The sequence below is a fragment of the Chiloscyllium plagiosum genome, unplaced genomic scaffold (genome assembly GCF_037043375.1).
Source record: "Chiloscyllium plagiosum isolate Xiang-an unplaced genomic scaffold, Cpla_swu_hap1 HiC_scaffold_21, whole genome shotgun sequence".
NCBI lineage: Eukaryota > Metazoa > Chordata > Chondrichthyes > Orectolobiformes > Hemiscylliidae > Chiloscyllium > Chiloscyllium plagiosum.
This window is the reverse complement of record NW_028270159.1, coordinates 4,810,351-4,835,571: the sequence shown is the minus strand read 5'-3', so window position 1 is coordinate 4,835,571 and position 25,221 is coordinate 4,810,351. Positions and strand designations below refer to the sequence as shown.

At 60.7% G+C, this 25,221-nt stretch overlaps 1 protein-coding gene across 1 annotated transcript in view; it reads left to right on the top strand.

Moving 5' to 3' along the window:
- The window catches only part of pierce1 (piercer of microtubule wall 1), a 47,141-nt gene continuing 21,920 nt past the window's right edge, over positions 1–25,221 (top strand). The window contains exon 1 of the mRNA XM_087998154.1: positions 1–277. Coding sequence (XP_087854280.1) covers positions 123–277 — 155 coding nt within the window. The 5' untranslated portion in view covers positions 1–122. The remainder of the gene's footprint in view (positions 278–25,221) is intronic.

The following is a 25,221-nucleotide window of genomic DNA, read 5'->3' as shown; positions in this document are numbered from 1 at the left end:
GAGAGTCAGTGTGTGTGGGAGCTGTACCCCAGTGAGCATCTTTCAGAGCCTCCCATTGGCGACTTCCGGTCTGGAATGTATCGGTTTGTTGCCCGGTAACGGTCTTGTTGCAGTTTCTCGCCATGTCTCTGTGCGGAGTGAAGGAACCAACCGTGAAATACCTGAAAACCAGCCCAGAGCCTGAAGGCACGGCCCCGGGCCGGACCAGCCAGTATTACCGGGTGAAACCTGGCGTTCCCGAGAGATTCGAGCATCCGAGCTGTTTCCAGGGATACGGGTACGGGCTTGGGATTTCACACCGGGAAGGGGCCCGGAACGTGAATCAGAGCGTGTCAGTGTTTACAGGGGTGTCCCCGGGGGGAGTGTGTCAGTGTTTACAGGGGTGTCCCCGGGGGGAGTGTGTCAGTATTACAGGGGGTCCCCGGGGGGGGGGGGGGAGTGTGTCAGTATTTACAGGGGGTCCCCGGGGGGGGGGGGGAGTGTGTCAGTATTTACAGGGGGGTCCCCGGGGGGAGTGTGTCAGTGTTTACAGGGGTGTCCCCGGGGGGAGTGTGTCAGTGTTTACAGGGGGTCCCCGGGGGGAGTGTGTCAGTATTTACAGGGGGGTCCCCGGGGGGAGTGTGTCAGTGTTTACAGGGGGGTCCCCGGGGGGAGTGTGTCAGTATTTACAGGGGATTCCCCGGGGGGAGTGTGTCAGTGTTTACAGGGGGTCCCCGGGGGGAGTGTGTCAGTGTTTACAGGGGGGTCCCCGGGGGGAGTGTGTCAGTGTTTACAGGGGGGTCCCCGGGGTGAGTGTGTCAGTGTTTACAGGGGTGTCCCCGGGGGGAGTGTGTCAGTATTTACAGGGGGGTCCCCGGGGGGAGTGTGTCAGTGTTTACAGGGGTGTCCCTGGGGGGAGTGTGTCAGTATTTACAGGGAGGTCCCTGGGGGAGTGTGTCAGTATTTACAGGGGGGTCCCCGGGGGGAGTGTGTCAGTGTTTACAGGGGGGTCCCTGGGGGGAGTGTGTCAGTATTTACAGGGGGGTCCCTGGGGGAGTGTGTCAGTATTTACAGGGGGGTCCCCGGGGGGAGTGTGTCAGTATTTACAGGGGGTCCCCGGGGGGAGTGTGTCAGTATTTACAGGGGGGTCCCCGGGGGGAGTGTGTCAGTGTTTACAGGGGATTCCCCGGGGGGAGTGTGTCAGTGTTTACAGGGGATTCCCCGGGGGAGTGTGTCAGTATTTACAGGGGGGTCCCTTGGGGGAGTGTGTCAGTATTTACAGGGGGGTCCCCGGGGGGAGTGTGTCAGTATTTACAGGGGGGTCCCCGGGGGAAGTGTGTCAGTATTTACAGGGGGGTCCCCGGGGGGAGTGTGTCAGTATTTACAGGGGGGTCCCCGGGGGGAGCGCGTCAGTATTTACAGGGGAGTCCCTGGGGGGAGTGTGTCAGTATTTACAGGGGAGTCCCTGGGGGGAGTGTGTCAGTATTTACAGGGGAGTCCCTGGGGGGAGTGTGTCAGTATTTACAGGGGAGTCCCTGGGGGGAGTGTGTCAGTATTTACAGGGGTGTCCCTGGGGGGAGTGTGTCAGTATTTACAGGGGTGTCCCTGGGGGAGAGTGTGTCAGTATTTACAGGGGGATCCCCGGGGGGAGTGTGTCAGTATTTACAGGGGGGTCCCTGGGGGGAGTGTGTCAGTATTTACAGGGGAGTCCCTGGGGGGAGTGTGTCAGTATTTACAGGGGTGTCCCTGGGGGGAGTGTGTCAGTATTTACAGGGGTGTCCCTGGGGGAGTGTGTCAGTGTTTACAGGGGGACCCCGGGGGGAGTGTGTCAGTATTTACAGGGGGACCCCGGGGGGAGTGTGTCAGTGTTTACAGGGGGACCCCGGGGGGAGTGTGTCAGTGTTTACAGGGGGGTCCCAGGGGGGGATTGTGTCAGTGTTTACAGGGGGGTCCCTGGGGGGAGTGTGTCAGTATTTACAGGGGGGTCCCTGGGGGGAGTGTGTCAGTATTTACAGGGAGTCCCCGGGGGGAGTGTGTCAGTATTTACAGGGGATTCCCCGGGGGGAGTGTGTCAGTGTTTACAGGGGGACCCTGGGGGGAGTGTGTCAGTGTTTACAGGAGGGTCCCCGGGGGGAGTGTGTCAGTGTTTACAGGGGGGTCCCCGGGGGGAGTGTGTCAGTATTTACAGGGGGGTCCCCGGGGGAGAGTGTGTCAGTAATTACAGGGGGGTCCCTGGGGGGAGTGTGTCAGTATTTACAGGGGGATCCCTGGGGGCAGTGTGTCAGTATTTACAGGGGGGTCCCTGGGGGGAGTGTGTCAGTATTTACAGGGTGTTCCCCGGGGGGAGTGTGTCAGTATTTACAGGGGGGTCCCCGGGGGCAGTGTGTCAGTATTTACAGGGGTCCCCGGAGGGAGTGTGTCAGTATTTACAGGGGGGTCCCCGGGAGGAGTGTGTCAGTGTTTACAGGTGGGTCCCGGGGGGAGTGTGTCAGTATTTACAGGGGGGTCCCCGGGGGAGAGTGTGTCAATATTTACAGGGAGGTCCCCGGGGGGAGTGTGTCAGTATTTACAGGGGTCCCCGGGAGGAGTGTGTCAGTATTTGCAGGGGGGTCCCGGGGGGGAGTGTGTCAGTATTTACAGGGGGGTCCCCGGGGGGAGTGTGTCAGTATTTACAGTGGGGTCCCTGGGGGAGTGTGTCCGTATTTACAGGGGGGTCCCTGGGGGGAGTGTGTCAGTATTTACAGGGGTGTCCCCGGGGGGAGTGTGTCAGTATTTACAGGGGGGTCTCCGGGGGGAGTGTGTCAGTATTTACAGGGAGGTCCCCGGGGGGAGTGTGTCAGTATTTACAGGGGGGTCCCTGGGGGGAGTGTGTCAGTATTTACAGGGGTGTCCCCGGGGGGAGTGTGTCAGTATTTACAGGGGGGTCTCCGGGGGGAGTGTGTCAGTATTTACAGGGGGGGTCCCCGGGGGGAGTGTGTCAGTATTTACAGGGGGGTCCCCGGGGGGAGTGTGTCAGTATTGACAGGGGGCCCCTGGGGGGAGTGTGTCAGTATTTACAGGGGTGTCCCCGGGGGGAGTGTGTCAGTATTTACAGGGGGGTCCCTGGGGGGAGTGTGTCAGTATTTACAGGGGTGTCCCCGGGGGGAGTGTGTCAGTATTTACAGGGGGGTCTCCGGGGGGAGTGTGTCAGTATTACAGGGGGGTCTCCGGGGAGAGTGTGTCAGTATTTACAGGGGTGTCCCCGGGGGGAGTGTGTCAGTATTTACAGGGGGGTCCCTGGGGGGAGTGTGTCAGTATTTACAGGGGGGTCCCCGGGGGGAGTGTGTCAGTATTTACAGGAGGGTCTCCGGGGGGAGTGTGTCAGTATTTACAGGGGTGTCCCCGGGGGGAGTGTGTCAGTATTTACAGGGGGGTCCCTGTGGGGAGTGTGTCAGTATTTACAGGGGGGTCCCCGGGGGGAGTGTGTCAGTATTTACAGGGGTGTCCCCGGGGGGAGTGTATCAGTATTTACAGGAGGGTCCCCGGGGGGAGTGTGTCAGTATTTACAGGGGGGTCCCCGGGGGGAGTGTGTCAGTATTTACAGGGGTCCCCGGGGGGAGTGTGTCAGTATTTACAGGGGGGTCCCCGGGGGGAGTGTGTCAGTATTTACAGGGGGGTCTCCGGGGGGAGTGTGTCAGTGTTTACAGGTGGGTCCCGGGGGGAGTGTGTCAGTATTTACAGGGGGGTCTCCGGGGGGAGTGTGTCAGTGTTTACAGGTGGGTCCCGGGGGGAGTGTGTCAGTATTTACAGGGGGGTCTCCGGGGGGAGTGTGTCAGTGTTTACAGGTGGGTCCCGGGGGGAGTGTGTCAACATTTGCAGGGGGGGGGTCCCTGAGGGGGAGTGTGTCAGTATTTACAGGGGAGTCCCGGGGGGGGGGGGGGGGGGGAGTGTGTGTCAGTATTTGCAGGGGGGTCCCGAGGGGAAGTGTGTCAGTATTTACAGGGGGGTCCCTGGGGGGAGTGTGTCAGTATTTACAGGGTGGTCCCCGGGGGAGAGTGTGTCAGTATTTACAGGGGGGTCCCCGGGGGGAGTGTGTCAGTATTTACAGGTGGGTCCCCGGGGGGAGTGTGTCAGTATTTACAGGGTGGTCCCCGGGGGAGAGTGTGTCAGTATTTACGGGGGGGTGCCCGGGGGTAGTGTGTCAGTATTTACAGGGGGGTCCCCGGGGGAGAGTGTGTCAATATTTACAGGGAGGTCCCCGGGGGGAGTGTGTCAGTATTTACAGGGATGTCCCCGGGAGGAGTGTGTCAGTATTTGCAGGGGGGTCCCAGGGGGAGTGTGTCAGTATTTGCAGGGGGGTCCCCGGGGGGAGTGTGTCAGTATTTACAGGGGGGTCCCTGGGGGAGTGTGTCCGTATTTACAGGGGGGTCCCTGGGGGGAGTGTGTCAGCATTTACAGGGGTGTCCCTGGGGGGAGTGTGTCAGTATTTACAGGGAGGTCCCCGGGGGGAGTGTGTCAGTATTTACAGGGGGGTCCCTGGGGGGAGTGTGTCAGTATTTACAGGGGTGTCCCTGGGGGGAGTGTGTCAGTATTTACAGGGGGGTCTCCGGGGGGAGTGTGTCAGTATTTACAGGGGGGTCTCCGGGGGGAGTGTGTCAGTATTTACAGGGGGGGTCCCCGGGGGGGAGTGTGTCAGTATTTACAGGGGTGTCCCCGGGGGGAGTGTGTCAGTATTTACAGGGGGGTCCCTGGGGGGAGTGTGTCAGTATTTACAGGGGTGTCCCCGGGGGGAGTGTGTCAGTATTTACAGGGGGGTCTCCGGGGGGAGTGTGTCAGTATTTACAGAGGGGTCTCCGGGGAGAGTGTGTCAGTATTTACAGGGGTGTCCCCGGGGGGAGTGTGTCAGTATTTACAGGGGTGTCCCCGGGGGGAGTGTGTCAGTATTTACAGCGGGGTCCCCGGGGGGAGTGTGTCAGTATTTACAGCGGGGTCCCCGAGGGGAGTGTGTCAGTATTTACAGGGGGGTCCCCGGGGGGAGTGTGTCAGTATTTACAGGGGGGTCCCCGGGGGGAGTGTGTCAGTATTTACAGGGGGGTCCCTGGGGGGAGTGTGTCAGTATTTACAGGGGTGTCCCCGGGGGGAGTGTGTCAGTATTTACAGGGGGGTCCCTGGGGGGAGTGTGTGAGTATTTACAGGGGTGTCCCCGGGGGGAGTGTGTCAGTATTTACAGGGGGGTCTCCGGGGGGAGTGTGTCAGTATTTACAGGGGGGGTCCCCGGGGGGAGTGTGTCAGTATTTACAGGGGTGTCCCCGGGGGGAGTGTGTCAGTATTTACAGGGGGGTCTCCGGGGGGAGTGTGTCAGTATTTACAGGGGGGTCTCCGGGGAGAGTGTGTCAGTATTTACAGGGGTGTCCCCGGGGGGAGTGTGTCAGTATTTACAGCGGGGTCCCCGGGGGGAGTGTGTCAGTATTTACAGGGGGGTCCCCGGGGGGAGTGTGTCAGTATTTACAGGGGGGTCCCCGGGGGGAGTGTGTCAGTATTGACAGGGGGGTCCCTGGGGGGAGTGTGTCAGTATTTACAGGGGGGTCCCCGGGGGGAGTGTGTCAGTATTTACAGGGGGGTCCCTGGGGGGAGTGTGTCAGTATTTACAGGGGTGTCCCCGGGGGGAGTGTGTCAGTATTTACAGGGGGGTCCCTGGGGGGAGTGTGTCAGTATTTACAGGGGGGTCTCCGGGGGGAGTGTGTCAGTATTTACAGGAGGGTCTCCGGGGGGAGTGTGTCAGTATTTACAGGGGTGTCCCCGGGGGGAGTGTGTCAGTATTTACAGGGGGGTCCCTGTGGGGAGTGTGTCAGTATTTACAGGGGGGTCCCCGGGGGGAGTGTGTCAGTATTTACAGGGGGGTCCCCGGGGGGAGTGTGTCAGTATTTACAGGGGGGTCCCCGGGGGGAGTGTGTCAGTATTTACAGGGGGGTCCCCGGGGGGAGTGTGTCAGTATTTACAGGAGTCCCCGGGAGGAGTGTGTCAGTATCTGCAGGGGGGTCCCTGGGGGGAGAGTGTGTCAGTGTTAACAGGGGGGTCACTGGGGGGAAGAGTGTCAGTATTTACAGGGGGGATCCTGGGGAGAGTGTGTCAGTATTTCTAGGGGGGTCCCCGGGGGGAGTGTGTCAGTATTTACAGGGGGGTCCCTGCGAGGCGTTTGTCAGTATTTACAGGGGGATCCCTGGGGGGAGTGTCTCAGTATTTGCAGGGGTGGTCCCCGGGAGGAGTGTGTCAGTATTTACAGGGGGGTTCCCGGGGGAGAGTGTCAGTATTTACAGGGGGGTGCCTGGGGGGAGTGTGTCAGTATTTACAGGGGGGTTCCCGGGGGAGAGTGTCAGTATTTACAGGGGGGTCCCTGGGGGGAGTGTGTCAGTATTTACAGGGGGGTCCCCGGGGGGAGTGTGTCAGTATTTACAGGGTGGTCCCCGGGGGGAGTGTGTCAGTATTTACAGGGGGGTCCCCGGGGGGGGGGGGGGGGGGGAGTGTGTCAGTATTTACAGGGGGGTCCCCGGGGGGATTGTGTCAGTGTTTACAGGTGGGTCACGGTGGGGGGGGGAGTGTGTCAGCATTTGCAGGGGGGGTCCCTGAGGGGGAGCGTGACAGTATTTACAGGGGGGGTCCCCGGGGGGAGTGTGTCAGTGTTTACAGGGGGGTCCGCGGGGGGATTGTGTCAGTATTTACAGGTGGGTCCCGGGGGGAGTGTGTCAACATTTGCAGGGGGGGATCCCTGAGGGGGAGTGTGTCAGTATTTACAGGGGAGTCCCCGGGGGGGGGAGTGTGTCAGTATTTACAGGGGGGTCCGCGGGGGGATTGTGTCAGTATTTACAGGTGGGTCCCAGGGGGGGGGGAGTGTGTCAGCATTTGCAGGGGGGGGGGTCCCTGAGGGGGAGTGTGTCAGTATTTACAGGGGAGTCCCCGGGCGGGGGGGAAGTGTGTCAGTATTTGCAGGGGGGTCCCCGGGGCGAGTGTGTCAGTATTTACAGGGGGGTCCCCGGGGGGAGTGTGTCAGTATTTACAGGGGGGGGTCCCCGGGGGCAGTGTGTCAGTATTTACAGGGGGGTCCCCGGGGGGAGTGGGTCAGTATTTACAGGGGGGTCCCCGGGGGGCAGTGTGTCAGTATTTACAGGGGGGTCCCCGGGGGGAGTGGGTCAGTATTTACAGGGGGGGGTCCCCGGGGGCAGTGTGTCAGTATTTACAGGGGGGTCCCCGGGGGGAGTGTGTCAGTATTTACAGGGGGGTGCCCGGGGGGAGTGTGTCAGTATTTACAGGGGGGTCCCCGGGGGAATGTGTGTCAGTATTTACAGGGGGGTCCCCGGGGGGCAGTGTGTCAGTATTTACAGGGGGGTCCCCGGGGGGCAGTGTGTCAGTATTTACAGGGGGGCCCTGGGTGGAGTGTGTCAGTATTTGCAGGGGCGTCCCTGGGTGGAGTGTGTCAGTATTTACAGGGGGGTCCCCGGGGGGAGTGTGTCAGTATTTACAGGGGGGTCCCCGGGGGAGAGTGTGTCAGTATTTACGGGGGGGTGCCCGGGGGTAGTGTGTCAGTATTTACAGGGGGGTCCCCGGGGGAGAGTGTGTCAATATTTACAGGGAGGTCCCCGGGAGGAGTGTGTCAGTATTTGCAGGGGGGGTCCCCGGGGGGAGTGTGTCAGTATTTACAGGGGGGTCCCCGGGGGGAGTGTGTCAGTATTTACAGGGGGGTCCCCGGGGGAGATTGTCAGTATTTACAGGAGGGTCCCCGGGGGGAGAGTGTCAGTATTTACAGGGGGGTCCCTGGGGGAGTGTGTCCGTATTTACAGGGGGGTCCCTGGGGCAGTGTGTCCGTATTTACAGGGGGGTCCCTGGGGGGAGTGTGTCAGTATTTACAGGGGGGTCCCTGCGGTGAATGTGTCAGTATTTACAGGGGGGTCCCTGCGAGGAGTTTGTCAGTATTTACAGGGGGATCCCTGGGGGGAGTGTGTCAGTATTTACAGGGGGGGTCCGCGGGGGGATTGTGTCAGTATTTACAGGGGGGGTCCCTGGGGGCAGTGTGTCAGTATTTACAGGGGGTTCCCGGGGGGGGGGTGTCTCAGTATTTACAGGGGGGTCCCCGGGGGGAGTGTGTCAGTATTTACAGGGGGGTCCCCGGGGGGAGTGTGTCAGTATTTACAGGGGGGTCCCTGCGAGGGGTTTGTCAGTATTTACAGGGGGATCTCTGGGGGGAGTGTGTCAGTATTTACAGGGGGGGTCCCTGGGGGCAGTGTGTCAGTATTTACAGGGGGTTCCCGGGGGGTGGGGGGTGTCTCAGTATGTACAGGGGGGTCCCCGGGAGGAGTGTGTCAGTATTTACAGGGGGGTCCCCAGGGGGAGAGTGTCAGTATTTACAGGGGGGTCCCCGGGGGGAGTGTGTCAGTATTTACAGGGGGGTCCCCGGGGGGAGTGTGTCAGTATTTACAGGGGGGTCCCCGGGGGAGAGTGTGTCAGTATTTACAGGGGGGTCCCCGGGGGAGAGTGTGTCAGTATTTACAGGGGGGTCCCCGGGGGGAGTGTGTCAGTATTTACAGGGGGGTCCCCGGGGGGAGTGTGTCAGTATTTACAGGGGGTCCCCGGGGGGAGTGTGTCAGTATTTACAGGAGGGTCCCTGGGGGGAGAGTGTCAGTATTTACAGGGGGGATCCTGGGAGAGTGTGTCAGTATTTCTAGGGGGGTCCCCGGGGGGAGTGTGTCAGTATTTACAGGGGGTCCCCGGGGGGAGTGTGTCAGTATTTACAGGAGGGTCCCTGGGGGGAGAGTGTCAGTATTTACAGGGGGGATCCTGGGGAGAGTGTGTCAGTATTTACAGGGGGGTCCCCGGGGGGAGTGTGTCAGTATTTACAGGGGGGTTCCCGGGAGGAGTGTGTCAGTATTTACAGGGGAGTCCGCGGGGGGATTGTGTCAGTATTTACAGGTGGGTCCCGGGGAGTGTGTCAGTATTTACAGGGGGGTCCCTGAGGGGGAGTGTGTCAGTATTTACAGGGGGGTCCGCGGGGGGATTGTGTCAGTATTTACAGGTGGGTCCCCGGGGGGAGTGTGTCAGTATTTACAGGGGGGTCCCCGGGGGGAGTGTGTCAGTATTTACAGGGGGGTCCCCGGGGGAGAGTGTGTCAGTATTTACAGGGGTGGTCCCCGGGGGGAGTGTGTCTGTATTTACAGGGGTGTCCCCGGGGTGGGGGGGGAGTGTGTCAGCATTTGCAGAGGGGGGCCCTGAGGGGAGTGTGTCAGTATTTACAGGGGGGTCCCCGGGGTGTGGGGGGGAATGTGTCAGTATTTGTAGGGGGGTCCCCGGGGGTGGGGTGGAGTGTGTCAACATTTGCAGGGTGGGGTCCCTGAGGGGGAGTGTGTCAGTATTTACAGGGGAGTCCCCGGGGGGGGGGGGGGGGGGGGAGTGTGTCAGTATTTGCAGGGGGGTCCCCGGGGGAAGTGTGTCAGTATTTACAGGGGGGTCCTCGGGGCGAGTGTGTCAGTATTTACAGGGGGGTCCCCGGGGGTAGTGTGTCAGTATTTACAGGGGGGGGTCCCCGGGGGGAGTGTGTCAGTATTCCCAGGGGGGGTCTCCGGGGAGAGTGTGTTAGTATTTACAGCGGGGTCCCCGGGGGGAGTGTTTTAAAAAATTCTCAAGGTCAGGTTCGTAGGAGAGTAGTCTGACACAGAACAAACGACCAAGAGGCGAGTCTGCTAGAATATGGGCATTTTATTCCCCGCATCGTCGCCACAACCAGGTCCAAACAACGGGTCTGGCTTATACTCACTCTACATGTTACCAAAACTGGGAGCCGTCAGTTCTCGTAGAGCGGTTGCCAACAACCCACGCTCGGCGGTTAAACGTAACCCCGGAGCAGACTCACCGAACTGGAGACTTTTCCAGCTGATATACTCCCTTCCAGATATAAACATTCATGTGAACAGCAGAGCAAGGCTAAAAAACACATTCCATTCTGGTTACATACAGATAAGAAGATTCACACGGGACTAAGCAACACCTCCATTCCGGTTAGATTCACACATGTATTGGGACATAATTTTTAACCGTTTCACCACATTCCACTGCTTGGAATTTTACACCACAGGGAGTGTGTCAGTATTTACAGGGAGGTCCCCGGGGGGAGTGTGTCAGTATTTACAGGGGGGTCCCCGGGGGAGAGTGTGTCAATATTTACAGGGGTGGTCCCCGGGGGGAGTGTGTCTGTATTTACAGGGGGGTCCCCGGGGGGGGGAGTGTGTCAGCATTTGCAGAGGGGGGCCCTGAGGGGAGTGTGTCAGTATTTACAGGGGGGTCCCCGGGGGGTGGGGGGGAATGTGTCAGTATTTGCAGGGGGGTCCCCGGGGGGAGTGGGTCAGTATTTACAGGGGGGTCCCTGGGGGGCAGTGTGTCAGTATTTACAGGGGTTTCCCGGGGGGAGTGTGTCAGTATTTACAGGGGGGTTCCCGGGGGGAGTGTGTCAGTATTTACAGGGGGGTCCCCGGGGGCAGTGTGTCACTATTTACAGGGGCGTCCCTGAGGGGGACTGTGTCAGTATTTACAGGGGGGTCCCCGGGGGGAGTGTGTCAGTATTTACAGGGGGGTCCCTGAGGGGGACTGTGTCAGTATTTACAGGGGGGTCCCCGGGGGAGAGTGTCAGTATTTACAGTGGGGTCCCTGGGGGAGTGTGTCCGTATTTACAGGGGGGTCCCCAGGAGGAGTGTGTCAGTATTTACAGGGGGGTCCCTGGGGCAGTGTGTCCGTATTTACAGGGGGGTCCCTGGGGCAGTGTGTCCGTATTTACAGGGGGGTCCCTGGGGGTAGTGTGTCAGTATTTACAGGGGGGTCCCTGGGGGGAGTGTGTCAGTATTTACAGGGGGGTCCCTGGGGGCAGTGTGTCAGTATTTACAGGGGGGTCCCCGGGGGGAGTGTGTCAGTATTTACAGGGGGGTCCCTGCGAGGAGTTTGTCAGTATTTACAGGGGGATCCCTGGGGGGAGTGTGTCAGTATTTACAGGGGGGGTCCCTGGGGGCAGTGTGTCAGTATTTACAGGGGGTTCCCGGGGGGGGGGGGGTGTCTCAGTATGTACAGGGGGGTCCCCGGGAGGAGTGTGTCAGTATTTACAGGGGGGTCCCCAGGGGGAGAGTGTCAGTATTTACGGGGGGGTCCCCGGGGGGAGTGTGTCAGTATTTACAGGGTGGTCCCCGGGGGGAGTGTGTCAGGATTTACAGGGGGGTCCCCGGGGGAGAGTGTGTCAGTATTTGCAGGGGGGTCCCCGGGGGGAGTGTGTCAGTATTTACAGGGGGTCCCCGGGGGGAGTGTGTCAGTATTTACACGGGGGGTCCGCGGGGGGATTGTGTCAGTATTTACAGGTGGGTCCCGGGGGGAGTGTGTCAACATTTGCAGGGGGGGGGTCCCTGAGGGGGAGTGTGTCAGTATTTACAGGGGGATCCTGGGGAGAGTGTGTCAGTATTTACAGGGGGGGTCCGCGGGGGGATTGTGTCAGTATTTACAGGTGGGTCCCGGGGGGAGTGTGTCAACATTTGCAGGGGGGGGGTCCCTGAGGGGGAGTGTGTCAGTATTTACAGGGGAGTCCCCGGGGGGGGGGGGGGGGGGGGGGGAGTGTGTCAGTATTTACAGGGGGGTCCTCGGGGCGAGTGTGTCAGTATTTACAGGGGGGTCCCCGGGGGGAGTGTGTCAGTATTTACAGGGGGGGGTCCCCGGGGGGAGTGTGTCAGTATTCCCAGGGGGGTCTCCGGGGAGAGTGTGTCAGCATTTGCAGAGGGGGGCCCTGAGGGGAGTGTGTCAGTATTTACAGGGGGGTCCCCGGGGGGTGGGGGGGAATGTGTCAGTATTTACAGGGGGGTCCCTGGGGGGCAGTGTGTCAGTATTTACAGGGGGGTCCCCGGGGGGAGTGTGTCAGTATTTACAGGGGTGTTCCCGGGGGGAGTGTGTCAGTATTTACAGGGGGGTTCCCGGGGGAGAGTGTGTCAGTATTTACGGGGGGGTCCCTGAGGGGAGTGTGTCAGTATTTACAGGGGGGTCCCCGGGGGAGAGTGTGTCAGTATTTACAGGGGGGTCCCCGGGGGAGAGTGTGTCAGTATTTACAGGGGGGTCCCCGGGGGCAGTGTATCAGTATTTACAGCGGGGTCCCTGAGGGGGACTGTGTCAGTATTTACAGGGGGGTCCCCGGGGGGAGTGTGTCAGTATTTACAGGGGGGTCCCCGGGGGAGAGTGTGTCAGTATTTACGGGGGGGTGCCCGGGGGTGTGTGTCAGTATTTACAGGGGGGTCCCCGGGGGAGAGTGTGTCAGTATTTACAGGGGGGTCCCCGGGGGCAGTGTGTCAGTATTTACAGGGGGGTCCCCGGGGGCAGTGTGTCAGTATTTACAGGGGGGTCCCTGAGGGGAGTGTGTCAGTAATTACAGGGGTGTCCCCGGGGGGAGTGTGTCAGTATTTACAGGGGGATCCCCGGGGGAGAGTGTGTCAGTATTTACGGGGGGGTGCCCGGGGGTAGTGTGTCAGTATTTACAGGGGGGTCCCCGGGGGTAGTGTGTCAGTATTTATAGGGAGGTCCCTGGGGGGAGTGTGTCAGTATTTACAGGGGGGTCCCTGGGGGCAGTGTGTCAGTATTTACAGGGGGGTCCCTGCGGTGAGTGTGTCAGTATTTACAGGGAGGTCCCCGGGGGGAGTGTGTCAGTATTTACAGGGGGTCCCCGGGAGGAGTGTGTCAGTATTTACAGGGAGGTCCCCGGGGGGAGTGTGTCAGTATTTACAGGGGGGTACCCGGGGGGAGTGTGTCAGTATTTACAGGGGGGTCCCCGGGGGAGATTGTCAGTATTTACAGGAGGGTCCCCGGGGGGAGAGTGTCAGTATTTACAGTGGGGTCCCTGGGGGAGTGTGTCCGTATTTACAGGGGGGTCCCCAGGATGAGTGTGTCAGTATTTACAGGGGGGTCCCTGGGCGGAGTGTGTCAGTGTTTACAGGGGGGTCCCTGGGGGCAGTGTGTCAGTATTTACAGGGGGATCCCTGGGGGGAGTGTGTCAGTATTTACAGGGGGGTCCCCGGGGGGAGTGTGTCAGTATTTACAGGGGGGTCCCCGGGGGGAGTGTGTCAGTATTTACAGGGTGGTCCCTGGGGGGAGTGTTTCAGTATTTACAGGGTGGTCCCCGGGGGGAGTGTGTCAGTATTTACAGGGGGGTCTCCGGGGGGACTGTGTCAGTATTTACAGGAGGGTCCCTGGGGGGGGGGGGGAGTGTGTCAGTATTTACAGGGGGGTCCCCGGGGGGATTGTGTCAGTATTTACAGGTGGGTCCCGGGGGGGGGAGTGTGTCAGCATTTGCTGGGGGGGTCCCTGAGGGGGAGCGTGTCAGTATTTACAGGGGGGGTCCCCGGGGGGAGTGTGTCAGTAGTTACAGGGGGGTCTGCGGGGGATTTGTGTCAGTATTTACAGGGGGGGGGGTCCCTGAGGGGGAGTGTGTCAGTATTTACAGGGGAGTCCCCGGGGGGGGGGGAGTGTGTCAGTATTTACAGGGGGGTCCCCGGGGGGATTGTGTCAGTATTTACAGGTGGGTCCCAGGGGGGGGGAGTGTGTCAGCATTTGCAGGGGGGGGGTCCCTGAGGGAGAGTGTGTCAGTATTTACAGGGGAGTCCCCGGCGGGGGGGGGGGGGGAGTGTGTCAGTATTTGCAGGGGGGTCCCCGGGGGAAGTGTGTCAGTATTTACAGGGGGGTCCCCGGGGGGAGTGTGTCAGTATTTACAGGGGGGGGTCCCCGGGGGGAGTGTGTCAGTATTTACAGGGAGGGTCCCCGGGGGGAGTGTGTCAGTATTTACAGGGGGGGGTCCCCGGGGGGAGTGTGTCAGTATTTACAGGGAGGGTCCCCGGGGGGAGTGTGTCAGTATTTACAGGGGGGTGCCCGGGGGGAGTGTGTCAGTATTTACAGGGAGGGTCCCCGGGGGGAGTGTGTCAGTATTTACAGGGGGGTCCCCGGGGGGAGTGTGTCAGTATTTACAGGGGGGTCCCTGAGGGGGACTGTGTCAGTATTTACAGGGGAGTCCCCGGGGGGGGGGGGGGAGTGTGTCAGTATTTACAGGGGGGTCCCCGGGGGCAGTGTGTCAGTATTTACAGGGGGGTCCCCGGGGGCAGTGTGTCAGTATTTACAGGGGGGTCCCTGAGGGGAGTGTGTCAGTAATTACAGGGGTGTCCCCGGGGGGAGTGTGTCAGTATTTACAGGGGGATCCCCGGGGGAGAGTGTGTCAGTATTTACGGGGGGGTGCCCGGGGGTAGTGTGTCAGTATTTACAGGGGGGTCCCCGGGGGTAGTGTGTCAGTATTTATAGGGAGGTCCCTGGGGGGAGTGTGTCAGTATTTACAGGGGGGTCCCTGGGGGCAGTGTGTCAGTATTTACAGGGGGGTCCCTGCGGTGAGTGTGTCAGTATTTACAGGGAGGTCCCCGGGGGGAGTGTGTCAGTATTTACAGGGGGTCCCCGGGAGGAGTGTGTCAGTATTTACAGGGAGGTCCCCGGGGGGAGTGTGTCAGTATTTACAGGGGGGTACCCGGGGGGAGTGTGTCAGTATTTACAGGGGGGTCCCCGGGGGAGATTGTCAGTATTTACAGGAGGGTCCCCGGGGGGAGAGTGTCAGTATTTACAGTGGGGTCCCTGGGGGAGTGTGTCCGTATTTACAGGGGGGTCCCCAGGATGAGTGTGTCAGTATTTACAGGGGGGTCCCTGGGCGGAGTGTGTCAGTGTTTACAGGGGGGTCCCTGGGGGCAGTGTGTCAGTATTTACAGGGGGATCCCTGGGGGGAGTGTGTCAGTATTTACAGGGGGGTCCCCGGGGGGAGTGTGTCAGTATTTACAGGGGGGTCCCCGGGGGGAGTGTGTCAGTATTTACAGGGTGGTCCCTGGGGGGAGTGTTTCAGTATTTACAGGGTGGTCCCCGGGGGGAGTGTGTCAGTATTTACAGGGGGGTCTCCGGGGGGACTGTGTCAGTATTTACAGGAGGGTCCCTGGGGGGGGGGGGGAGTGTGTCAGTATTTACAGGGGGGTCCCCGGGGGGATTGTGTCAGTATTTACAGGTGGGTCCCGGGGGGGGGAGTGTGTCAGCATTTGCTGGGGGGGTCCCTGAGGGGGAGCGTGTCAGTATTTACAGGGGGGGTCCCCGGGGGGAGTGTGTCAGTAGTTACAGGGGGGTCTGCGGGGGATTTGTGTCAGTATTTACAGGGGGGGGGGTCCCTGAGGGGGAGTGTGTCAGTATTTACAGGGGAGTCCCCGGGGGGGGGGGAGTGTGTCAGTATTTACAGGGGGGTCCCCGGGGGGATTGTGTCAGTATTTACAGGTGGGTCCCGGGGGGGGGAGTGTGTCAGCATTTGCAGGGGGGGGGTCCCTGAGGGAGAGTGTGTCAGTATTTACAGGGGAGTCCCCGGCGGGGGGGGGGGGGGAGTGTGTCAGTATTTGCAGGGGGGTCCCCGGGGGAAGTGTGTCAGTATTTACAGGGGGGTCCCCGGGGGGAGTGTGTCAGTATTTACAGGGGGGGGTCCCCGGGGGGAGTGTGTCAGTATTTACAGGGAGGGTCCCCGGGGGGAGTGTGTCAGTATTTACAGGGGGGGGTCCCCGGGGGGAGTGTGTCAGTATTTACAGGGAGGGTCCCCGGGGGGAGTGTGTCAGTATTTACAGGGGGGTGCCCGGGGGGAGTGTGTCAGTATTTACAGGGAGGGTCCCCGGGGGGAGTGTGTCAGTATTTACAGGGGGGTCCCCGGGGGGAGTGTGTCAGTATTTACAGGGGGGTCCCTGAGGGGGACTGTGTCAGTATTTACAGGGGGGTCCCCAGGGCGAGTGTGTCAGTATTTACAGGGGGGTCCCCGGGGGAGTGTGTGTCAGTATTTACAGGGGGGTGCCCGGGGGGAGTGTGTCAGTATTTACAGGGGGGGCCCCGGGGGAGAGTGTGTCAATATTTACAGGAGGGTCCCCGGGGGTAGTGTGTCAGTATTTGCAAGGGGGTCCCCGGGGGGGGGGTGGGGGCTGGAGTGTGTCAGTATTTACAGGGGGGTCCCCGGGGGGAGTGTGTCAGTATTTGCAAGGGGGTCCCCGGGGGGGGGTGGGGGCTGGAGTGTGTCAGTATTTGCAGGGGCGTCCCTGGGGGGAGTGTGTCAGTATTTACAGGGGGGTCCCTGAGGGGGACTGTGTCAGTATTTACAGGGGGGTCCCCGGGGGGAGTGTGTCAGTATTTACAGGAGGGTCCCCGGGGGAGAGTGTGTCAGTATTTACGGGGGGGTGCCCGGGGGTAGTGTGTCAGTATTTACAGGGGGCTCCCCGGGGGAGAGTGTGTCAATATTTACAGGGAGGTCCCCGGGAGGAGTGTGTCAGTATTTACAGGGGGGTCCCCGGGGGAGATTGTCAGTATTTACAGGGGGGTCCCCGGGGGGAGAGTGTCAGTATTTACAGGGGGGTCCCTGGGGGAGTGTGTCCGTATTTACAGGGGGGTCCCCAGGAGGAGTGTGTCAGTATTTACAGGGGGGTCCCTGGGGCAGTGTGTCCGTATTTACAGGGGGGTCCCTGGGGGCAGTGTGTCAGTATTTACAGGGGGGTCCCCGGGGGAGAGTGTGTCAGTATTTACAGGGGGGTCCCTGCGGTGAGTGTGTCAGTATTTAGAGGGGGGTCCCCGGGGGAGAGTGTGTCAGTATTTACAGGGAGGTCCCCGGGGGGAGTGTGTCAGTATTTACAGGGGGGTCCCTGGGGGCAGTGTGTCAGTATTTACAGGAGGGTCCCCGGGGGGAGTGTGTCAGTATTTACAGGGGGGTCCCTGCGGTGAGTGTGTCAGTATTTACAGGGGGGTCCCTGCGAGGCGTTTGTCAGTATTTACAGGGGGATCCCTGGGGGGAGTGTGTCAGTATTTACAGGGGGGTCCCCGGGGGGAGTGTGTCAGTATTTACAGGGTGGTCCCTGGGGGGAGTGTGTCAGTATTTACAGGGGGGTCCCCGTGGGGAGTGTTTCAGTATTTACAGGGTGGTCCCCGGGGGGAGTGTGTCAGTATTTACAGGGGGGTCTCCGGGGGGACTGTGTCAGTATTTACAGGAGGGTCCCTGGGGGGGGGGGGGAGTGTGTCAGTATTTACAGGGGGGTCCCCGGGGGGATTGTGTCAGTATTTACAGGTGGGTCCCGGGGGGGGGAGTGTGTCAGCATTTGCTGGGGGGGTCCCTGAGGGGGAGCGTGTCAGTATTTACAGGGGGGGTCCCCGGGGGGAGTGTGTCAGTAGTTACAGGGGGGTCTGCGGGGGAATTGTGTCAGTATTTACAGGGGGGGGGGTCCCTGAGGGGGAGTGTGTCAGTATTTACAGGGGAGTCCCCGGGGGGGGGGGAGTGTGTCAGTATTTACAGGGGGGTCCCCGGGGGGATTGTGTCAGTATTTACAGGTGGGTCCCAGGGGGGGGGAGTGTGTCAGCATTTGCAGGGGGGGGGTCCCTGAGGGAGAGTGTGTCAGTATTTACAGGGGAGTCCCCGGCGGGGGGGGGGGGGGAGTGTGTCAGTATTTGCAGGGGGGGTCCCCGGGGGGAGTGTGTCAGTATTTACAGGGGGGTGCCCGGGGGGAGTGTGTCAGTAGTTACAGGGGGGTCTGCGGGGGAATTGTGTCAGTATTTACAGGGGGGGGGGTCCCTGAGGGGGAGTGTGTCAGTATTTACAGGGGAGTCCCCGGGGGGGGGGGAGTGTGTCAGTATTTACAGGGGGGTCCCCGGGGGAAGTGTGTCAGTATTTACAGGGGGGTCCCCGGGGCGAGTGTGTCAGTATTTACAGGGGGGGGTCCCCGGGGGGAGTGTGTCAGTATTTGCAGGGAAGGTCCCCGGGGGGAGTGTGTCAGTATTTACAGGGAGGGTGCCCGGGGGGAGTGTGTCAGTATTTACAGGGAGGGTCCCCGGGGGGAGTGTGTCAGTATTTACAGGGGGGGGTCCCCGGGGGGAGTGTGTCAGTATTTACAGGGAGGGTCCCCGGGGGGAGTGTGTCAGTATTTACAGGGGGGTCCCCAGGGGAGTGTGTGTCAGTATTTACAGGGGGGTGCCCGGGGGGAGTGTGTCAGTATTTACAGGGGGGGCCCCGGGGGAGAGTGTGTCAATATTTACAGGAGGGTCCCCGGGGGTAGTGTGTCAGTATTTGCAAGGGGGTCCCCGGGGGGGGGGGTGGGGGCTGGAGTGTGTCAGTATTTACAGGGGGGTCCCCGGGGGGAGTGTGTCAGTATTTGCAAGGGGGTCCCCGGGGGGGGGTGGGGGCTGGAGTGTGTCAGTATTTGCAGGGGCGTCCCTGGGGGGAGTGTGTCAGTATTTACAGGGGGGTCCCTGAGGGGGACTGTGTCAGTATTTACAGGGGGGTCCCCGGGGGGAGTGTGTCAGTATTTACAGGAGGGTCCCCGGGGGAGAGTGTGTCAGTATTTACGGGGGGGTGCCCGGGGGTAGTGTGTCAGTATTTACAGGGGGCTCCCCGGGGGAGAGTGTGTCAATATTTACAGGGAGGTCCCCGGGAGGAGTGTGTCAGTATTTACAGGGGGGTCCCCGGGGGAGATTGTCAGTATTTACAGGAGGGTCCCCGGGGGGAGAGTGTCAGTATTTACAGGGGGGTCCCTGGGGGAGTGTGTCCGTATTTACAGGGGGGTCCCCAGGAGGAGTGTGTCAGTATTTACAGGGGGGTCCCTGGGGCAGTGTGTCCGTATTTACAGGGGGGTCCCTGGGGGCAGTGTGTCAGTATTTACAGGGGGGTCCCTGGGGGGAGTGTGTCAGTATTTACAGGGGGGTCCCCAGGAGGAGTGTGTCAGTATTTACAGGGGGGTCCCTGGGGGAGTGTGTCCGTATTTACAGGGGGGTCCCCAGGAGGAGTGTGTCAGTATTTACAGGGGGGTCCCCAGGAGGAGTGTGTCAGTATTTACAGGGGGGTCCCTGGGGCAGTGTGTCCGTATTTACAGGGGGGTCCCTGGGGGCAGTGTGTCAGTATTTACAGGGGGGTCCCTGCGGTGAGTGTGTCAGTATTTACAGGGGGGTCCCTGCGAGGAGTTTGTCAGTATTTACAGGGGGATCCCTGGGGGGAGTGTGTCAGTATTTACAGGGGGGGTCCGCGGGGGGATTGTGTCAGTATTTACAGGGGGGTCCCCGGGGGAGATTGTCAGTATTTACAGGAGGGTCCCCGGGGGGAGAGTGTCAGTATTTACAGGGGGGTCCCTGGGGGAGTGTGTCCGTATTTACAGGGGGGTCCCCAGGAGGAGTGTGTCAGTATTTACAGGGGGGTCCCTGGGGCAGTGTGTCCGTATTTACAGGGGGGTCCCTGGGGGCAGTGTGTCAGTATTTACAGGGGGGTCCCCGGGGGAGAGTGTGTCAGTATTTACAGGGGGGTCCCTGCGGTGAGTGTGTCAGTATTTACAGGGGGGTCCCTGAGGGGGACTGTGTCAGTATTTACAGGGGGGTCCCCGGGGTAGAGTGTGTCAGTATTTACGGGGGGGTGCCCGGGGGTAGTGTCTGTATTTACAGGGGGGTCCCCGGGGGAGAGTGTGTCAGTATTTACAGGGGGGTCCCCGGGGGGAGTGTGTCAGTATTTACAGGGAGGTCCCCGGGGGGCAGTGTGTCAGTATTTACAGGGGGGTCCCCGGGGGCAGTGTGTCAGTATTTACAGGGGGGTCCCCGGGGGCAGTGTGTCAGTATTTACAGGGGGGTCCCTGAGGGGAGTGTGTCAGTATTTACAGGGGTGTCCCCGGGGGGAGTGTGTCAGTATTTACAGGGGGGTCCCCGGGGGAGAGTGTGTCAGTATTTACGGGGGGGTGCCCGGGGGTAGTGTGTCAGTATTTACAGGGTGGTCCCCGGGGGTAGTGTGTCAGTATTTACAGGGAGGTCCCCGGGGGGAGTGTGTCAGTATTTACAGGGGGGTCCCTGGGGGTAGTGTGTCAGTATTTACAGGGGGATCCCTGGGGGGAGTGTGTCAGTATTTACAGGGGGGTCCCCGGGGGGAGTGTGTCAGTATTTACAGGGGGTCCCCGGGGGGAGTGTGTCAGTATTTACAGGGGGGTCCCCGGGGGGAGTGTGTCAGTATTTACAGGGGGGTCCCCGGGGGAGATTGTCAGTATTTACAGGAGGGTCCCCGGGGGGAGAGTGTCAGTATTTACAGGGGGGTCCCTGAGGGGGACTGTGTCAGTATTTACAGGGGGGTCCCCGGGGGGAGTGTGTCAGTATTTACAGGAGGGTCCCCGGGGGAGAGTGTGTCAGTATTTACGGGGGGGTGCCCGGGCGTAGTGTGTCAGTATTTACAGGGGGCTCCCCGGGGGGAGTGTGTCAGTATTTACAGGGTGGTCCCCGGGGGGAGTGTGTCAGTATTTACAGGGGGGTCCCTGGGGGGAGAGTGTCAGTATTTACAGGGGGGATCCTGGGGAGAGTGTGTCAGTATTTACAGGGGGGTCCCTGGGGGGAAGAGTGTCAGTATTTACAGGGGGGATCCTGGGGAGAGTGTGTCAGTATTTCTAGGGGGGTCCCCGGGGGGAGTGTGTCAGTATTTACAGGGGATCCCCGGGGGGAGTGTGTCAGTATTTACAGGAGGGTCCCTGGGGGGAGAGTGTCAGTATTTACAGGGGGGATCCTGGGGAGAGTGTGTCAGTATTTACAGGGGGGTCCCCGGGGGGAGTGTGTCAGTATTTACAGGGGGGTCCCCGGGAGGAGTGTGTCAGTATTTACAGGGGGGTCCGCGGGGGGGATTGTGTCAGTATTTACAGGTGGGTCCCGGGGAGTGTGTCAGTATTTACAGGGGGGTCCCTGAGGGGGAGTGTGTCAGTATTTACAGGGGGGGTCCGCGGGGGGATTGTGTCAGTATTTACAGGTGGGTCCCCGGGGGGAGTGTGTCAGTATTTACAGGGGGGTCCCCGGGGGGAGTGTGTCAGTATTTACAGGGGGGTCCCCGGGGGAGAGTGTGTCAGTATTTACAGGTGTGGTCCCCGGGGGGAGTGTGTCAGTATTTACAGGGGGGTCCCTGCGAGGAGTTTGTCAGTATTTACAGGGGGATCCCTGGGGGGAGTGTGTCAGTATTTACAGGGGGGGTCCCTGGGGGCAGTGTGTCAGTATTTACAGGGGGTTCCCGGGGGGGGGGGGTGTCTCAGTATGTACAGGGGGGTCCCCGGGAGGAGTGTGTCAGTATTTACAAGGGGGTCCCCAGGGGGAGAGTGTCAGTATTTACGGGGGGGTCCCCGGGGGGAGTGTGTCAGTATTTACAGGGGGGTCCCCGGGGGGAGTGTGTCAGTATTTACAGGGGGGTCCGTGGGGGGGATTGTGTCAGTATTTACAGGTGGGTCCCGGGGAGTGTGTCAGTATTTACAGGGGGGTCCCCGGGGAGAGTGTGTCAGTATTTACAGGGGGATCCTGGGGAGAGTGTGTCAGTATTTACAGGGGGGGTCCGCGGGGGGATTGTGTCAGTATTTACAGGTGGGTCCCGGGGGGAGTGTGTCAACATTTGCAGGGGGGGGGGTCCCTGAGGGGGAGTGTGTCAGTATTTACAGGGGAGTCCCCGGGGGGGGGGGAGTGTGTCAGTATTTGCAGGGGGGTCCCCGGGGGAAGTGTGTCAGTATTTACAGGGGGGTCCTCGGGGCGAGTGTGTCAGTATTTACAGGGGGGTCCCCAGGGGGAGGGTGTCAGTATTTACAGGGGGGGGTCCCCGGGGGGAGTGTGTCAGTATTCCCAGGGGGGTCTCCGGGGAGAGTGTGTCAGCATTTGCAGAGGGGGGCCCTGAGGGGAGTGTGTCAGTATTTACAGGGGGGTCCCCGGGGGGTGGGGGTTAATGTGTCAGTATTTACAGGGGTGTCCCCGGGGGGAGTGTGTCAGTATTTACAGGGTGGTCCCCGGGGGGAGTGTGTCAGTATTTACAGGGGGGTCTCCAGGGGGACTGTGTCAGTATTTACAGGGGGGTCCCCGGGGGGAGTGTGTCAGTATTTACAGGTGGGTCCCGGGGGGGGGGAGTGTGTCAGCATTTGCAGGGGGGGTCCCTGAGGGGGAGCGTGTCAGTATTTACAGGGGGGTCCCCGGGGGGAGTGTGTCAGTAGTTACAGGGGGGTCCGCGGGGGAATTGTGTCAGTATTTACAGGTGGGTCCCGGGGGGAGTGTGTCAACATTTGCAGGGGGGGGGTCCCTGAGGGGGAGTGTGTCAGTATTTACAGGGGAGTCCCCAGGGGGGGGGGGAGTGTGTCAGTATTTACAGGGGGGTCCCCGGGGGGATTGTGTCAGTATTTACAGGTGGGTCCCAGGGGGGGGGAGTGTGTCAGCATTTGCAGGGGGGGGGTCCCTGAGGGAGAGTGTGTCAGTATTTACAGGGGAGTCCCCGGGGGGGGGGGGGGAGTGTGTCAGTATTTGCAGGGGGGTCCCCGGGGGAAGTGTGTCAGTATTTACAGGGGGGTCCCCGGGGCGAGTGTGTCAGTATTTACAGGGGGGTCCCCGGGGGGAGTGTGTCAGTATTTACAGTGGGGGGTCCCCGGGGGGAGTGTGTCAGTATTTACAGGGAGGGTCCCCGGGGGGAGTGTGTCAGTATTTACAGGGGGGTCCCCGGGGCGAGTGTGTCAGTATTTACAGGGGGGTCCCTGAGGGGGACTGTGTCAGTATTTACAGGGGGGTCCCCAGGGCGAGTGTGTCAGTATTTACAGGGGGGTCCCCGGGGGAGTGTGTGTCAGTATTTACAGGGGGGTCCCCGGGGGAGAGTGTGTCAATATTTACAGGAGGGTCCCCGGGGGTAGTGTGTCAGTATTTGCAAGGGGGTCCCCGGGGGGGGGGTGGGGGCTGGAGTGTGTCAGTATTTACAGGGGGGTCCCCGGGGGGAGTGTGTCAGTATTTGCAAGGGGGTCCCCGGGGGGGGGTGGGGGCTGCAGTGTGTCAGTATTTGCAGGGGCGTCCCTGGGGGGAGTGTGTCAGTATTTACAGGGGGGTCCCTGAGGGGGACTGTGTCAGTATTTACAGGGGGGTCCCCGGGGGGAGTGTGTCAGTATTTACAGGAGGGTCCCCGGGGGAGAGTGTGTCAGTATTTACGGGGGGGTGCCCGGGGGTAGTGTGTCAGTATTTACAGGGGGCTCCCCGGGGGAGAGTGTGTCAATATTTACAGGGAGGACCCCGGGAGGAGTGTGTCAGTATTTACAGGGGGGTCCCCGGGGGAGATTGTCAGTATTTACAGGAGGGTCCCCGGGGGGAGAGTGTCAGTATTTACAGGGGGTTCCCGGGGGGGGGGGGGTGTCTCAGTATTTACAGGGAGGTCCCCGGGGGGAGTGTGTCAGTATTTACAGGGGGGTCCCCGGGGGGAGTGTGTCAGTATTTACAGGGGGGTCCCCGGGGGAGATTGTCAGTATTTACAGGAGGGTCCCCGGGGGGAGAGTGTCAGTATTTACAGTGGGGTCCCTGGGGGAGTGTGTCCGTATTTACAGGGGGGTCCCCAGGAGGAGTGTGTCAGTATTTACAGGGGGGTCCCTGGGGCAGTGTGTCCGTATTTACAGGGGGGTCCCTGGGGGCAGTGTGTCAGTATTTACAGGGGGGTCCCTGGGGGGAGTGTGTCAGTATTTACAGGGGGGTCCCTGCGGTGAGTGTGTCAGTATTTACAGGGGGGGTCCGCGGTGGGATTGTGTCAGTATTTACAGGGGGGTCCCCGGGGGAAGAGTGTCAGTATTTACAGGGGGGTCCCCGGGGGAGATTGTCAGTATTTACAGGAGGGTCCCCGGGGGGTGAGTGTCAGTATATACAGGGGGGTCCCTGGGGGAGTGTGTCCGTATTTACAGGGGGGTCCCCAGGAGGAGTGTGTCAGTATTTACAGGGGGGTCCCTGGGGCAGTGTGTCCGTATTTACAGGGGGGTCCCTGGGGGCAGTGTGTCAGTATTTACAGGGGGGTCCCCGGGGGGAGTGTGTCAGTATTTACAGGGGGATCCCTGGGGGGAGTGTGTCAGTATTTACAGGGGGGGTCCGCGGGGGGATTGTGTCAGTATTTACAGGGGGGGTCCCTGGGGGCAGTGTGTCAGTATTTACAGGGGGTTCCCGGGGGGGGGGGGGGTGTCTCAGTATTTACAGGGAGGTCCCCGGGGGGAGTGTGTCAGTATTTACAGGGGGGTCCCCGGGGGGAGTGTGTCAGTATTTACAGGGGGGTCCCCGGGGGAGATTGTCAGTATTTACAGGAGGGTCCCCGGGGGGAGAGTGTCAGTATTTACAGTGGGGTCCCTGGGGGAGTGTGTCCGTATTTACAGGGGGGTCCCCAGGAGGAGTGTGTCAGTATTTACAGGGGTGTCCCTGGGGCAGTGTGTCCGTATTTACAGGGGGGTCCCTGGGGGTAGTGTGTCAGTATTTACAGGGGGGTCTCTGGGGGGAGTGTGTCAGTATTTACAGGGGGGTCCCTGGGGGCAGTGTGTCAGTATTTACAGGGGGGTCCCCGGGGGGAGTGTGTCAGTATTTACAGGGGGGTCCCTGCGAGGAGTTTGTCAGTATTTACAGGGGGATCCCTGGGGGGAGTGTGTCAGTATTTACAGGGGGGGTCCCTGGGGGCAGTGTGTCAGTATTTACAGGGGGTTCCCGGTGGGGGGGGGGGGGGGGGGGGGATGTCTCAGTATGTACAGGGGGGTCCCCGGGAGGAGTGTGTCAGTATTTACAGGGGGGTCCCCAGGGGGAGAGTGTCAGTATTTACGGGGGGGTCCCCGGGGGGAGTGTGTCAGTATTTACAGGGGTTCCCCGGGGGGAGTGTGTCAGTATTTACAGGGGGGTCCCCGGGGGAGAGTGTGTCAGTATTTACAGGGGGGTCCCCGGGGGGAGTGTGTCAGTATTTACAGGGGGTCCCCGGGGGGAGTGTGTCAGTATTTACAGGAGGGTCCCTGGGGGGAGAGTGTCAGTATTTACAGGGGGGATCCTGGGTAGAGTGTGTCAGTATTTACAGGGGGGTCCCTGGGGGGAAGAGTGTCAGTATTTACAGGGGGGATCCTGGGGAGAGTGTGTCAGTATTTCTAGGGGGGTCCCCGGGGGGAGTGTGTCAGTATTTACAGGGGGTCCCCGGGGGGAGTGTGTCAGTATTTACAGGAGGGTCCCTGGGGGGAGAGTGTCAGTATTTACAGGGGGGATCCTGGGGAGAGTGTGTCAGTATTTACAGGGGGGTCCCCGGGGGGAGTGTGTCAGTATTTACAGGGGGGTCCCCGGGAGGAGTGTGTCAGTATTTACAGGGGGGTCCGCGGGGGGGATTGTGTCAGTATTTACAGGTGGGTCCCGGGGGGAGTGTGTCAGTATTTACAGGGG